Here is a 16,086-nt window from a genome sequence, read left to right as displayed (position 1 = left end):
TAGTTCTGCTTCTCATTATTTTTCATATAAACTATTTGCTGTAGCTTCCTAATAGTCATTAGGCTATCATAATCATTAAGCGGTTAATTTCTCAAAACGATATACACATGCCCTATCCCTCTCCCAAGCTCAGGGCCCTCCATTTCTCAACACTGCTTATAGTCTTAATAAGATGTTCAAATGCAATGTGAGCTCTCTAACTTTCCCTCATACTCTTCCCAAAGATCTTTGGGTTATCGTCCACCATATTCCTTTTCTCTTCCGCCTAAAAGAGTAAGTTAACCTTTTCTTTGGGAGAATTACTTAGTATCTTATACACAATAAACCACTTGTTTACGTCTTTTTTTTTTCTTTTTTGAGACAGTGTCTCGTTCTGTCACCCAGGCTGGCATGCAGTGGCACCATCTCGGCTCACTGCAACCTCTGCCTCCCGGGTTCAAGCAATTCTCCTGCCTCACCCTCCCGAGTAGCTGGGATTACAAGTGCATGCCACCACGCCCAGCTAATTTTGTATTTTTTAGTAGAGACGGGGTTTTACCATGTTGGCCAGGCTGGTCTCGAACTCCTGACCTCAGGAGTTTGATCCACCTGCCTCAGCATCCCAAAGTGCTGGGAATACAGAGAGCCACCACGCCCAGCCTGTTTACGCCTTTCATCTCTCTTTTCTTCTCCTTAAGAAATTTTCCGTCAACCAAAATATTTTGTTTTCTCTTTCTTCAAAATATTCATGTAAGCCTCTTTTTTCTCTGAGGGATGTTTTTGAAAAAGTCCATAATTGCTACCTCTAGTTTCTCATAATCCACCTCTTTCCAATGCCATGTAGTCTAGTTTTACTAGTTTAGCTGAAGCTGTCCTCTTGAATGTCACAAATGACTTCCAAGCCAGCCTTTCCCAATTGGGTTTACATCAGAGAATTAAACCCTATAGAAAATCATTTCAATTATTTAATAATTCTCTGAAGAGTAGCAAAGCTAGGACTATTTTCCATAAAGTATTTGCCAGCTCTGCAACATTATAAGATCTGTATTAAATCCCTATCCCATATTCCTCATGATCATCCCACTTCTCTGATAAACCCTAACTGATATAAATCAGCTACAGATTTACTTATTTTTGTGACATCTGCCCTAATGATATAGGTCCTGCTGGTCCTGCCAACTTAATATTATAAATCAGTCTTCAGGAGATAAGTCCCTGTTTTTTGTTCTAACTCCCATTTACCAAAGACTACTTGAGACATTAAAACCAAACTTTAATTAAGCCACAGGAGAGCATCTGTTTACTTAAGACAATTAAAAAAATTAATAATAACTCCATGTATTTTTCTCATACTCCATTTTCTATTATGAGTAAACAGCTTCATAGAAACAAAATAAAATCCAAAACTAAAGAATAAAAATTTACCTCTGTTTAAGGTGCACAGTGTACGGTTTCTCATCTATTGGAATAATATAGGATATTTGTTCCTAGAGAATTGAAAACAACCGAGAGTGAAGACAAATTCAATACAAGAAGCAAAACAATAGTTTTATATCAATTAATCTCTTCCAACAATGCTTAAAACATCTTCATTACATTTCTCAGACTACATGTGATTTAAAATCTGCAGCAAAACATCAAAAAAATAAATATTTATTTTATAATGGACTTTTACTATTTCCACACAAATAAACCCAGTCTAAGGATTGACATAGGATTAAAAATCTACCTGTAACTAACCTGTAACCTCTTATGAATGAATAGGCCACGCGCTACGCTAAAATATCTATTTAGGTGGCATCATTGGGATAAGAGGATAGTCCACATCAGTGAAGCTTACTCTGTCCATCATAAAAATTATTTAACCATTTTCTTAAAAACTCTCCTAAGATGTATTGCCTTTTCCCTATATTTTAAACAGATTATTGAACAAAATTTAATATTGTCTTTGATTTTATCTCTACTATTTTCAAGTTAGAATATGAATGACAATAGGTTGGAATATCTGTATGTCAGTGAACCTCAGTGATGAGATTTTGTACAGCAAAAGGGAACATGTGAAAAGCAAGAGTTAGAGAAACAGAGGAAAAAATTAGTTAAAACGTATAAAAATGAAAAGGACACAAATATCAAAACACAGAAAAAAGATAAGCATTCCAGGATCTCTGAAAATAAGAAGCAACCAGGGTACCATACAGATCAAAGAAGTATGAGGTAGGTTGTTGCCAGGTCAGAAATGAAACCAGAGTCAATATCATTGGTGGTAAGTCAACTTGATATCATGTACCCTACGATACGATGTCATGAGGAGAGCACCTCATCTCTATGTTAATCTTCCCTAAAATTCACTGAACATGAGAAAATATTGACAAATGCAAATCGAGGGGTGTTCTACAAAGTACCTGACCTCCTCAGAACTGTCAAGGTCATGAAATTCCAGGAAAGACTGAGAAACAGAGCAAAGGAGCCTGAGAGGGGGGCATGCTGGGTAGTATCGTGGATTGGATCCCAGAACAAAATGGACAGTAGAAGAAAAACTGGTTGAAATCCAGAAATCTAAATAAAGCAGTTTCCTTACTAGTAATGTATCAATATTAATTTCTTGTATTTAATAAATATAATGTATCCATGTAGCTATATAAGAGCTAACATTACAGGAAACTGAGTGAACAGTATATATGGGAACTCTGTAGTCTTTTAGCAATTTTTCTGTATATCTAAAATTCTTCCAAAATTTCAAAAGTTAATTTTTAAAAAAGAAAAACCAGACATAAATTGAGAAAAGAACCAAAACAGGCATATGGCAAATATAAAGCAGAAGCACCAAAGAGAAAATCCTAATCCTGAAACATCAGAGCATCCTACTTTTTAAATTTGCATTGGTGACACTAGCTCTTTAGTGAGCCTGATCTGAATGTGATAACTGAACACAGATGCTTGAGCATCTTTATATTTTTATTTATTTATTTATTTTTTTTTTAATTTTTTTGCAACAGAGTTTCACTCTTGTTGCTCAGGTTGGAGTGCAATGGCGCCATCTCAGCTCACAGCAAATTTTGCCTCCTGGGTTCAAGTGATTCTGCTGCAGCCTCCCAAAGAGCTGGGATTACAGGCATGTGCCACAACGCCCGGCTAATTTTGTATTTTTAGAAGAGATGGTGTTCCTCCATGCTGGTTAGGCTGGTCTCGAACTACCAACCTTAGGTGATCCGCCCGCCTCAGCCTCCCGAAGTGCTGGGATTACAGGCGTGAGCCACCGTGCCCGGCCCCATCTTTATCTTATTTTAAGGAGGATTTGATGTGCAAGCAGTTTCCCTGAGCAGTTCTTAGATGAATATTTTTCTCAAAACCAAAACTTAGTAACCATTATTAGTATCCCAGATAATACTTCTTTTAGCTATACTTTCACTATGGATGTTATCATGAAATACCTTGATTTGCAGGCTATATAGAGAAGTTCAGGTAGATCTTAGAGTGTAGATGAGTTGATTAATGGAGGCCATAAGATAATTTACTAAACAATTACGATAAATTTGTGTTTGCCTCCTCAACAAAGAGGTACCAAAACAGTGAGCAGATAAGTACATGTCAAACAGAGAATCTAGGAGAGAAAACTAGAATTTCAAAAGGGAAGGGACAGGGAACCTCTGAGGCCTGGAAGGAAAGGGAAGCAAAGAAGCAGCTGGGCTGGCCAGGAGAAGTCCCCATTGTAGAGAAGAAGCAAGCGAGAGGTATTCCACGGTCCAGGGTCCCTCCATGAATGCCTGCAATACAAGCCACAGGGGAGCCCCTGACCCTTCACGGGCCCTGCCTAGCTGCACTCCTGGTGACTGAATTGTTTCAGAGGGAATTCACACTGAGTCCCACTCACCCTTCGATACCCAAGCAGAGGCAGCACAGCCCCATGTTGAAAGACCAGCCCCAGCAGATCGCATCCTGCCCTGGGACCCAGCAGACCCATTTCCACAGCCCTGGAGCCCTGCTGACATCCCATGTCCACCCACAGGGCTATCACAGCACAATGCCAGCTGAACGAGTGGGGCACCTGGGTCCCCAGCACTCTAGCCCACAAAGTGTACTACGCCCCAGAGAAGAGGTGATGTAGCACATTGGGAAGACTGCCCCCAGGACAAAGGGAGATGAAGCATGCACTCCCCAGAGCCTGAGAGCCATATGCCTGGGGCTGCCAACACTGACGGCAACCCCACACGCTCCCAGCAGCAGAGCCACAGCACAGTTGCATGGGCCTTCAGTAAGCCTGAGGACTGGCCCATCCAAACGCAGTCCTTGGGCCTGAGGGCAAGCTCAGGCCACCCAACACCCCTGGTGCCTACATGCACTATCCAGGGATCTGATTTCTGGCCAGCCCCATCTGCTACCAGCACCAGTGCCCATGCATGCCTCCCAGGGGCCTGGAAAATGGCCCACCTAGCCTGCCACAACCCCGACCAGTGCCCACCCACATGCACCAGCCAGGAGCCTGGAACTGGCTGACCTAACCTACTGCCACCACTAATGGTGTTCACATGCACCACCAGACAGCCTGAGGACTGGCCCACTGCTGCCACTGCCACTGCTGCTGTCACACACTGCCCAGGGCCCCATCCACCTGACCTGCCACTGCCACCACTGTGGACTGGCTTGCCTGGTTCCCCCATCCCCAGTAAAGCCTCACCACAGTCCCCAGTCACAAACATAGCCTAATCTACTGGGAAACTCACAGTCATCACTGATGTTGATTACAGTTGAAGAAATCATGTAGATATTACATCTCTGCACATGACAACAATATCTGCTTCTGATGTGAGTCTCAAGAAGCTTCCAACTGTGGTGGAAGGCAAAGGGGAGCAGATCACATGATGAGAGAGGAAGAAAGAGAGAGGGGGAGGCGCCAGGTCTCAACTAATAGATCAAGAATTCACTAATTACCATGAGGATGCCACTAAGCCATTCATGAGGGACATCATGACCCAAACACCTCCAATAAGGCCCCACCTCCACCACTGGGGTCCAATTTCAACATGGGGTTTGGGAGAACAAACATCTAAACAATGGCATGGTCAGAAAAAAAAATATTTGAACAAATAATGGCCAAAACCATCCAAAATTTGAGGGAAAACATTAGTCTACACATCTAAAATCTCAGTCAACCTCAAGTAGAAAAAAAATACAAGAAGATACACACCAAGATACATCATTTAATATGTTGAAAGTCAAACATAAAGAGAAAATCTTGAAAATATCAAGAAAAAAACTCATCATGTACAAGGAAGTTGTATTAATACAATTAGTGGCAGATTGTTCATTTGAAATAATGTAGGCCAGAAGGCAGTGAAGACATAAAAAGTGCTGAAAGAAAAAAAAAATCTATCAACTAACAATTTTATATCCAGCAAAATCTGTTTTTAAAATGGTGAAATAAAGTCCTGTCTCACAAGAAATACTGAAGAAATTTATTTAGGCTAATAGGAAATAACACTAGATGGTAACTCAAAAAGCAGGGTAAATTTGTGAGCTAACATAAAAGACTTTAATAGTTTTTCTAATTTCTCCTTTCAGTGTCTTTAAAAGATACAGCACTGTGAAAAAGCAATAACTATGATGATATATATTTGGGTTTAAAAAATATGGATGTAATAATGTGACAAGAACAGTACAGAGAAGAAAGAATTCCATTATATAGGAGCAAAGTTTCTATATTTTATCAGAAATAAATATTAATCTAAAGTAAATCATGATATTTAAGATATGTTATAATACCTGGATCACCACAAAGAAAATAAGTAGTAAAAATAGCAAAATATTGAGTATAAATTCAACCATATAAATACCTATATTTGATGCAAATGATCTAAAAATCCAAACCAAAAAGCAGAGACAGATTGTACAATGTATTAAAAACTAACCTCCAATTGGGCCAGGCGCAGTGGCTCATGCCTGTTATCCCAGTACTTTGGAAGGCCGAGGCGAGCAGATCACCTGAGGTCAGGAGTTTCAGACCAGCCTGACCAACATGGAGAAACCCTGTCTCTACTAAATATACAAAATTAGCCAGGCGTGGTGGTGCATGCCTGTAATCCCAGCTACTCAGGAGGCTGAGACAGGAGAATCACTTGAACCCGGGAGGCGGAGGTTGCGGTCAGCCGAGATGGCACCACTACACTCCAGCCTGGGCAAGAAGAGCAAAACTCCATCTCAAAAAATAAAAAGTAAAAAATAACCTCCAATTACATGCTGTCTACAAGGGGAACACCTTAGATTCAATATCCAAATAAGTTGAAAATAAAAGAATGGAAATATATATATTGTAAAAAGTAACCATAAAAAGAAGTTATACTAATATCAGACAATATAGGCTTTAAGACAAGAAATATTGTCAGAAAGAAAGAAGGACGTTTCACAAAAGTAAAATCATCGCTGTATCCCAAAGACATAAAAATTATAAGTGCACACACATTAAACACCAAGCCTCAAAATACATGAAAGAACAAGTGACAGAATTGAAAGAAGAAATAGACAATTCAATAATCATATTTGGAAACTTAAGTACTCCACTCACAATAATGGAGAGAACAACTAGACAAAAAATCAACAAGCACAAAAAAAATCTTTGAATGAAACTACTGAGGGTCTCATTCTGTCACCCAGACTGGAGTGCTGTGGCACAATCTCAGCTCACTGCAGGCTCTACCTTCTGGACTCAAGTGATACTCCCACCTCAGCCTCCCAACTAGCTGGTACTTCAGGCATGTGCCACCATGGCTGGAATTTTTTTTTTTTTTTTTTTTTTGTAGAGATGAGATCTCACTATGTTGCCTAGGCTGGTCTCAAACTCCTGGCCTCAAGAGATCCTCCTGGCTGGGCGTGGTGGCTCACGCCTGTAATCCCAGCACTTTGGGAGGCTGAGGTGGGGGGATCCGAGGTCAGGAGATTGAGACCATCCTGGCTAACACGGTAAAACCCCCCTCTCTACTAAAAATACAAAAAATTAGGGCATGGTGGTGGGCGCCTGTAGTCCCAGCTACTTGGGAGGCTGAGGCAGGAGAATGGTGTGAACCCAGGAGACGGAGCTTGCAGTGAGCCAAGATCATGCCCACTGCACTCCAGCCTGGGTGACAGAGCAAGACTCTGTTTCAACAACAACAACAAAAAAAGAGATCTGCCTGCCTCAGTCTCCCAAAGTGCCAGGATGATAGGCATGATAAATGAAACTATTAGCCAACACAAGCCAACTGACTAACCCAACAACTGCAGAATTCATATTCTTTTTAGTGCATAATTAATATTCTTCATGATTGACCATATTCTAGGCCACAAAAAAGTCTCAAAAAATAAAACTGAAGTCACAAAAGTACACTATTTGCTTCAATTGAATTAAATTAGAATGAACAAGAGAAAAAAATCTAGGAAATCCTCAAAAATTTGAAAATTTAAAAACACACTTCTAAATAACCCATGAATCAAAAAAATTGCAAAGACAACTAGAAAATATTTTAATGAAAACAAAAACACACCATCGTGTAATTTATGGAATCCAGATAAAGCAATGCTTATAGAGAAATGTGTGGCTTTAGGTACCTATGTAGAAAGAAAAGAAAAGAAGAGAAGAGGAAGGTATCAAATCAATGACTTAAATTTCCACCTTAAGACATTTAAACAATGATAACAAACTAACCAAAAGCAAGCAGAAATAGCAAAAAAAAAAATTAAAGCATAAGTAAATGAAAATAGAAAAACAAAGAAAATCAATGAAACAAGATTATTCTTTGAAAAGATCAACAAAATGGACAAACCCTTAACTAGACTGACCAAGAAAAATAATATAAAAGACACAAATTACAAAATAAGAAATAAAAAGGTACTTTTCTACTGTCCCTTAGAAATTTAAAGTATTATAAGAAAATGTAGGCTGGCAGATCACTTGAGGTAAGGAGTTCAAGACCAGCTGGGTCAACATGGTGAAACCGTATCTCTACTAAAAATACAAAAATTAGGTGAGCATGGTGGTAGGCACCTGTAATCCCAGCTACTTGGGAGGATGAGGCAGGAGAATCACTTGAACCTGGAAGGCAGAGGTTGCAGTGAGCCAAGATTGTGCCACTGCACTCCAACCTGGGTGACAGAGTGAGACTCCATCTTGAAAAAAAAAAAAAAAGGAAATGTGATGTACAATTTTATGCCAACATATTGGATAACTTAAATAAAATGAATAAATTTCTAAAAAGAAACAAGTTACCAAAACTGAATAAAATCCAAATAGACCTATAACAAAGATTACACTAGTAATTACAAATCTTCCCAAAAAGAAAGGCCAAGGTGCAGATGAATTTAATAGTGAATGCTATCAAATGTTTAAAGAAATAATATTAATCCATTCACAATTCTTTCAAAATATAGAGAAGAAACATTTCTAAATGTATTCTATGAGGTCAGAATTATGCTGGTTATACAATTACACAATAATTAAATCTAGACATTACAAAAAACAAACTATAGACCAATAACCCTCTTGAATAAAGACACAAAACTCTCTAATGAAATATTAGCAGACAAATTCCAGTGACATATAAAAAGAATTATACACCATTTATCACAGAAATGCAAGAATGGTTTAACATCCAAAAATTAATTCATATAGTACACCACATCAATAAACTAAAGGAAGAAAAACACATGATCATTACAATAAATGTAGAAAAAGCATTTGACAAAACCCAATAAACATTCACAATAAAATTTGACAAATTTGGAATAGAAGGGAACCTCTTGAACATGATAAAGGCCTTTACAAAAACCTCACTAGTTAAAAACAAATTCAGTGTTAAAAGACTGAGTACTTTCTCCCAAGATAGAAACAAAGCCGAAATGTCCCCCCTTACTGTTTCCATTCAATAAACTAAAGACATCTAGAAAGAAAAGAAAGAATGAGGCATAAAACAGGATAATGCCATATTTGCAGTGGCATGATCCTGTTTGTAGAAACTCCCAAATAATCCATCAAAAAAAAGACAAAAAAAAAAAAAAAAAACAGAACCAATGAACAAATTAGGCAAGGTGGCAAGACACATGATTAATAGACAAAAATGAATTTGTATGTGTATTTCCATATATTAGAAACAAACAATCTGAAAAATCAAATTAAAGGAGCATTTCAATTCACAATAGCAAGAAAAAATAATTAAATACTTGATGATAAATTTACCAAAACAAGTGGAGGTCCTCCTGTACACTGAAAATTACCCAATGAAGAACCGAGTACCCCCAGGATGAAGAACTGAGCATTCCCAGTCAGGGGATATTGGAGGCCAATATTCAACATCCTTAGAGAAAAGAATTTCCAACCCAGAATTTCATATCCAGCCAAACTAAGCTTCATAAGTGAAGGAGAAATAAGATCCTTTCCAGATAAGCAAATGCTGAGGGAAATCATCACCACCAGGCCTATCTTGTAATAATGCCTGAAGGAAGCACTAAATACGGAAATGAAAAACTGTTACCAGCCACTACAAAAACACTGAAGTACACAGACCAGGGACACTATGAAGCAACTGCATAAACAAGTTTGCAAAATAATCAGCTAGCATCATGCTGACAAGATCAAATTCACACATAACAATACTAGCATTAAATGTTAATGGGTTAAATGTCCCAATTAAAAGACACAGAATGGCAAGCTGGATAAAGAGCCAAGACCCATCAGTATGCTGCCTTTAAGAGACCTATCTCAAGTGCAAAGACACATAGGCTCAAAATGAAGGGATGGAGGAAAATTTACCAAGCAAACAGAAAACAGAAAAGAGCAGAGGTTACAAACCTAGTTTCTGACAAAACAGACAATAAACCAACAAAGATAAAAAATGACAAAGAAGGGCATTACATGATGGTCAAGGGTTGAATTCAACAAGAAGAGTTAACTATCCTAAACATGTATGCACCCAATACAGGTACAACCAGATTCATAAAGCAAGATCTTAGAGACCTACAAAGAGACTTAGACTCCCACAAAATAATAGTGGGAGACTTTAACACCACACTGTCAATATTAGACAGATCATCAAAACGGAAAATTAACAAAGATATATGGGACCTGAACTCAGCTCTTGATCAAGTGGACCTGATAGACATCTTCAGAAATCCCAAGATTAAGAAATTCTGTCAAAACCACACAAGTACATGGACACTGAACAACCTGTTCCTGAATAACTGTTGTGAAAATAATGAAATTAAAGTGGAAATCAAGAAGTTATTTGAAACTAATGAGAATAAAGAGACAGCATACCAGAATCTCTGGGATGCAGCTAAAACAATGTTAAGAGAGAAATTCATAGCACTAAATGCCCATATCAAAAAGCTAGAAAGATCTCAAGTTAACAACCTAACATCAAAACAAAAAGAACTAGAGAACTAAGAGCAAACAAACCCCAAAGCTAGAAGAAGGCAAGAAATAACCAAGTTCAGAGCAGAACTGAAGGAGATAGAGATATGAAAAATCCTTCAAAAAATCAATAAATCCAGCAGCTGGTTTTTGGGGAAAAAAAAAAAAGATACTATAGATTGACCAGTAGCTTGACTAACAAAGAAGAAAAGAGAGAAGATTCAAATAAACACAATCAGAAATGATATGGGGGATATGGGGAATATCACCACTGACCCCACAGAAATACAAACAACCATCAGAGAATACTAGAAACACCTCTACACAAATAAACTAGAAAATCTAGAAGAAATGGAAAAACTCCTGGACACATACACCCTCCCAAGACTGAACCAGGAAGAAACTGAATCCCTGAATAGACCAATAACAAGTTCTGAAATTGAGGCAGAAATAAATAGCCTACCAACCAAAAAAAAAGCCCAGGATCAGATGGAATCACAGCTGAATTCTACCAGAGGTAGAAAGAAGAGCTGGTACCATTTCTACTGAAACTATTCTAAACAGTTGAAAAGAAAGGGACTCCTCCCTAACTCATTTTATGAGGCCAGTATCATCCTGATACCAAAATCTGGCAGAGATACAACAAAAAAAGAAAACTTCAGGCCAACATCCCTGATGAACATCAGTGCAAAAATCCTGAATAAAATACTGACAAACTGAACCCACTGCATATCCAAAAGCTTATCCACCAGGATCAAGTAGGCTTCATCCCCAGGATGCAAGGTTGGTTCAACACATGCAAATCAATAAATGTAATTCATCACATAAACAGAACTAAAGACAAAAACCACATGATTATCTCAATAGATGCAGAAAAGGTCTTTGATAAAATTAAATATTGCTTCATGTTAAAAACCCTCAGTAAACTAGGTATTGAAAGAACATACCTCAAAATAATAAGAACCATATATGACAAATCTACAGTCAGTATTATACTAAATGGTCAAAAGCTGGAAGCTTTTCCCTTGCAAACTGACACAGGACAAGGATGCACTCTCTCACTCCAATTCAATATAGTACTGGAAGTTCTGGCGAGGGCAATCAGGCAAGAGAAACAAATAAAGGATGTTCACATAGGAAGAGAGGAAGTCAAATTGTCTTTAAGATGACATGATCCTATATCTAGAAAACCCCATCCTCTCAGCCCAAAAGCTTCTTAAGCTAATAAGCAACTTCAGCAAAGTATCAGGATACAAAATCAATGTGCAAAAATCACTAGCATTCCTATACACCAACAAAAGGCAAGCAGAGAACCAAGTCATCACTTAACTCCCATTCACAATTGCTACAAAAAGAATAAAATACCTAGAAATACAGCTAATGAGGGATGTGAAGGACCTCTTCAAGGAGAACTACAAACCACTGCTCAAATAAATCAGAAAGGACACAAATGACTGGAAAAACATTCCATGCTTATGGATAGGAAGAATCAATATCATGAAATGGTCATACTAATTTATGGCCTACCAAAAGTAATTTATAGATTCCATGTTATTTCCATTAAACTACCATTGACATTCTTCACAGAATTAGAAAAAAAAAACTATTTTAAGATTCATATGGAACCAAAAAAGAGCCCAAAGAGCCAAGACCTGAACTCAGCACTGGATCAAGAGCTGAGCAAGAAGAAAGAAGCTGGAGGCATCATGCTACCTGACCTCAAACTACTATAAGGCTACAGTAACCAAAACAGCATGTTACTGGTACAAGAACAGACACATTGACGAATGGAACAGAATAAAGAACTCAGAAATAAGACTGCACGCCTACAACCATCTGATCTTTGACAAACCTGACAAAAACAAGCAATGGGGAAAGGATTTCTTATATAATAAGTGGTGCTGAGAGAACTGGCAAGCCATATGCAAAAAAATTTAAACTGGACCCCTTCCTTACACCTGATACAAAAGTTAATTCAAGATGGATTAAAGACCTAAATGTAAAACCCAAAATAATAAAAACTCCATAAGAAAATCTAAGCAATACCACTCAGGAGAGAGGTATGAATAAAGATTTCATGATGAAAACACCAAAAGCAATTGCAACAAAAACTGACAAATGGGATCTAATTAAACTAAAAAGCTTCTGCATCTGACAAAGGGCTAATATCCAGAACCTACAAAGAACTCAAACAAATTTACAAGAAAAAAACAAACAACCCCATCAAAAAGTGGGCAAAGGATATGAACAGACATTTCTCAAAAGAAGACATTCATACAGCCAACAGGCACATGAAAAAATGCTCATCATCACTGGCCATCAGAGAAATGCAAATCAAAGCCACAATGAGATACCATCTCACACCAGTTAGAATGGCAATCATTAAAAAGTCAGGAAACAACAGGTGCTGGAGAGGATGTGGAGAAATAGGAACACTTTTACACTGTTGGTGGGATTGTAAACTAGTTCAACCATTATGGAAAACAGTATGGCGATTCCTCAAGGATCTAGAACTAGATGTACCATATGACCCAGCCATCCCATTACTGGGTATATACCCAAAGGATTATAAATCATGCTGCTATAAAGACACATGCACACGTATGTTTATTGCAGCACTATTCACAATAGCAAAGACTTGGAATCAACCCAAATGTCCATCAGTGACAGACTGGATTAAGAAAATGTGGCACATATACACCATGGAATACTATGCATCCATAAAAAAGGATGAGTTTGTGTCCTTTGTAGGGACATGGATGCAGCTGGAAACCATCATTCTTAGCAAACTATCACAAGAACAGAAAACCAAACACCACATGTTCTCACTCATAGGTGGGAACTGAACAATGAGATCACTTGGACTCGGGAAGGGGAACATCACACACCAGGGCCTATCATGGGGAGGGGGGAGGGGGGAGGGATTGCATTGGGAGTTATACCTGATGTAAATGAGGAGTTGATGGGTGCTGACAAGTTGATGGTTGCAGCACACCAACATGGCACAAGTATACATATGTAACAAACCTGCACGTTATGCACATGTACCCTAGAACTCAAAGTATAATAATAAAAAATAAAAAATAAAAAAAATAATAATAAAATAATAAAAAAAAAGAATCATCAGAATGAACAGACAACCTACGGAATGGGAGAAGATTTTTGCAATCTACTCACTGTACATTAAAAATTACCAGATGAAGAATCAAGTACCCCCAGGATGAAGAACTCATTCTAGCACCAATTCCAAGTTCAAAATCCCATCTAAATATCACTTAAATCAGGTATGGTTGAGATTCAAGTTATGATTCGTCCTGAGGCAAAATTCCTCTCCAGTTGTGAACCTGTGAAACCAGACAAGTTATGTGCTTCCAAAGTACAACAGTAGGACAGGCATAGAATAGCTATTCCCATGCCAACAAGCAGAAACCAGAAAAAAAGAAAGGGGTGACCATCCCAACAAAGTCCAAAACCTAGCAAGACAAATTCCATTAGATCTTAAGGTTCAAGAATACTCTTCTTTGACAGGATGCTCTACCCTGCTGGGCCCACTTGGACAGCAACTCTCCCATGGCCCGGGGGACTGGCCCCATCCCTTCAGCTCTGTAAAGCGGCCCTGACCCCACAGCTCTGGGTGACAGCCTTGTTCCTCGGGTAATAAACAGTGACATCCTAGTCTACTGAAACCAAGGAGGTGGCCCTATTCTCTGAAACCAAAGAGAATGCAGCCTTGCCTCCTGGGCCAGTAGCAGGAGTGGCAGCCCTGATGATCTCTGAATTGCTTTCAGGGTCATTCTTCTCTTTTTCTTTTTTAATTATACTTTAAGTTCTGGGGTTCATGTGCAGAACGTGCAGGTTTGTTACACAGGTATACATGTGCCATGGTGGTTTGCTGCACCCATCAACCCATCATCTACATTAGGTATTTATCCTAATGCTCTCCCTCCCTTAGCCCCCCACGTGCTGACCGGCCCCAGTGTATGATATCCCCCTCTCTGTGTCCATGTGCTCTCATTGTTCAACTCCCACTTAAGAGTGAGAACATGCGGTGTTTGGGAAGGATGATGCATGTTTGAAGCCAGACAACTCTATTGTCCTATCCTGTAGAATCCCAGAAGTTAAACAGCCTTCCTTCATTCTATCCAATTTTATCTGTTCCCTTTAGTTCCAGCTGGCAGTGTTTCTGCTGATGTAATCCCATCTCTGATCCTGGCTTCAGCTGACATGGCGGATTAAATCATGGGGAATCTTTTTATTGCCTGATTGTCCAGCTACACCTTTGGTGTTCTTTCCAAAACATGATTTCTCATTTTGAAAAATACAAAGTAGGCTGAAAATTTCTCAAATCTTCAAGTTCTTGTTCCTTTTTGCTTAATAATTCCTTCCATTTACCTCTCTCCTCTTGCATTCTGCGTTTTACTATAAGCGGTGATGACAAAACAAGCCTCATCTTCAGCATTTTGCTTAGAAATCTCCCTGGCTAAATAACCAAGGTTGTCCCCCACAATTTCTACCTTCTACAAAAGACTAAAACACAATTCAGCCAAGTTCTTTGCCACTTTTTAACGAGGATCTCTTTCCTCCAGTCTCCAATAACATTTCTCATTTCCATCTGTGACCTCACCAGAAACACTTTTTTTTTTTTTTTTTTTTTTTTTTTTTTGAGACAGAGTCTTGCTCTATCACCCAGGCTGAAGTACAGTGGCCCAATTTCGGCTCACTGTAACCTCCACCTCCTGGATTCAAGCAATTCTCCTGCCTCAGCCTCCCAAGTAACTGGGACTACAGGTGCCTGCCACCACCTCAGGCTAATTTTTGTATTTTTAGTAGAGACAGGGTTTCACCATGTTAGCCAGGTTGGTTTTGAACTCCTGACCTCAGGTAATCAGCCTCCCAAAGTGCTGGGATTACAGGTGTGAGCCACCATGCCCAGCCCAGAAACACCTTTAATGTTCATATTTCTACCAATTCTATTCTGTTCATAATTATATGTATATTCTCTAAGACTATAAAAGCTTTCTCTATAAGTCTTTTCTTTCTGATCCTTCATTAGAATTGCCTTTAGCATCCATATTTCTACCAGCCATTCCTTCAAGGCAATCTAGGCTTTTTCTTAGCATGTACTTCACCAGTCTTCTAGCCTCTACTCTTCACTCAGTTCCAAATTCACTTCAACATTTTTAGGTATTTGTTAAAGCAGCACCCCGCTTCACAATACCAAAATCTGATTACTCTGCTCAGGTTACCCAAACAAAATGCCACAGACGAGGTGGCTTAAACAACAAAAATGTATTTTCTCACAGTTATGGAGGCTGGAAGTCCAAGATAAAGGTGCCAACAGGGCTGATTTCTGGTGAGGCCTCTCCTCTTGGCTTGCAGACAGCTGCCTTCTTGTTGTATCCTTTCATTCCCTTCACTTTGTATGCATGAACCCCTAGTATATTTCCTCTTCTTGTAAGTACACCAGTCCTATTAGATTAACTAAATCCCTAACCTTATGACCCCATATAACCTTAATTGTCTCCATAAGGCCCTTGACCTCATGTAACCTTAATTACCTCCATAAGGCCCTATCTCCAAATATAGTCACATTAGGGGTTAGGGATTCAACATATGAACTTTGAAGGGCCACAATTCAGTCCATAACAGAGTTCTTAGATGCAAAACCAAAAACAAGAACCATTAAAAAAAATTTGATAAACTGAATGTCATCAAAATTGAAAATGTTTGTG

At 38.7% G+C, this 16,086-nt stretch overlaps 1 protein-coding gene across 1 annotated transcript in view; it reads right to left on the bottom strand.

Moving 5' to 3' along the window:
• ADAM32 (ADAM metallopeptidase domain 32) overlaps positions 1-16,086 on the bottom strand; it is a 164,322-nt gene that overhangs the window by 134,262 nt on the left and 13,974 nt on the right. The window contains 1 exon segment of the mRNA XM_077942768.1: positions 1,405-1,466. Within this exon segment, the coding sequence (XP_077798894.1) occupies positions 1,405-1,466 (62 nt within the window).

Source organism: Macaca mulatta, chromosome 8 (assembly GCF_049350105.2).
Source record: "Macaca mulatta isolate MMU2019108-1 chromosome 8, T2T-MMU8v2.0, whole genome shotgun sequence".
NCBI lineage: Eukaryota > Metazoa > Chordata > Mammalia > Primates > Cercopithecidae > Macaca > Macaca mulatta.
The sequence above is the reverse complement of the archived record's forward strand: the minus strand, read 5'-3'. Positions and strand labels throughout refer to the sequence as shown.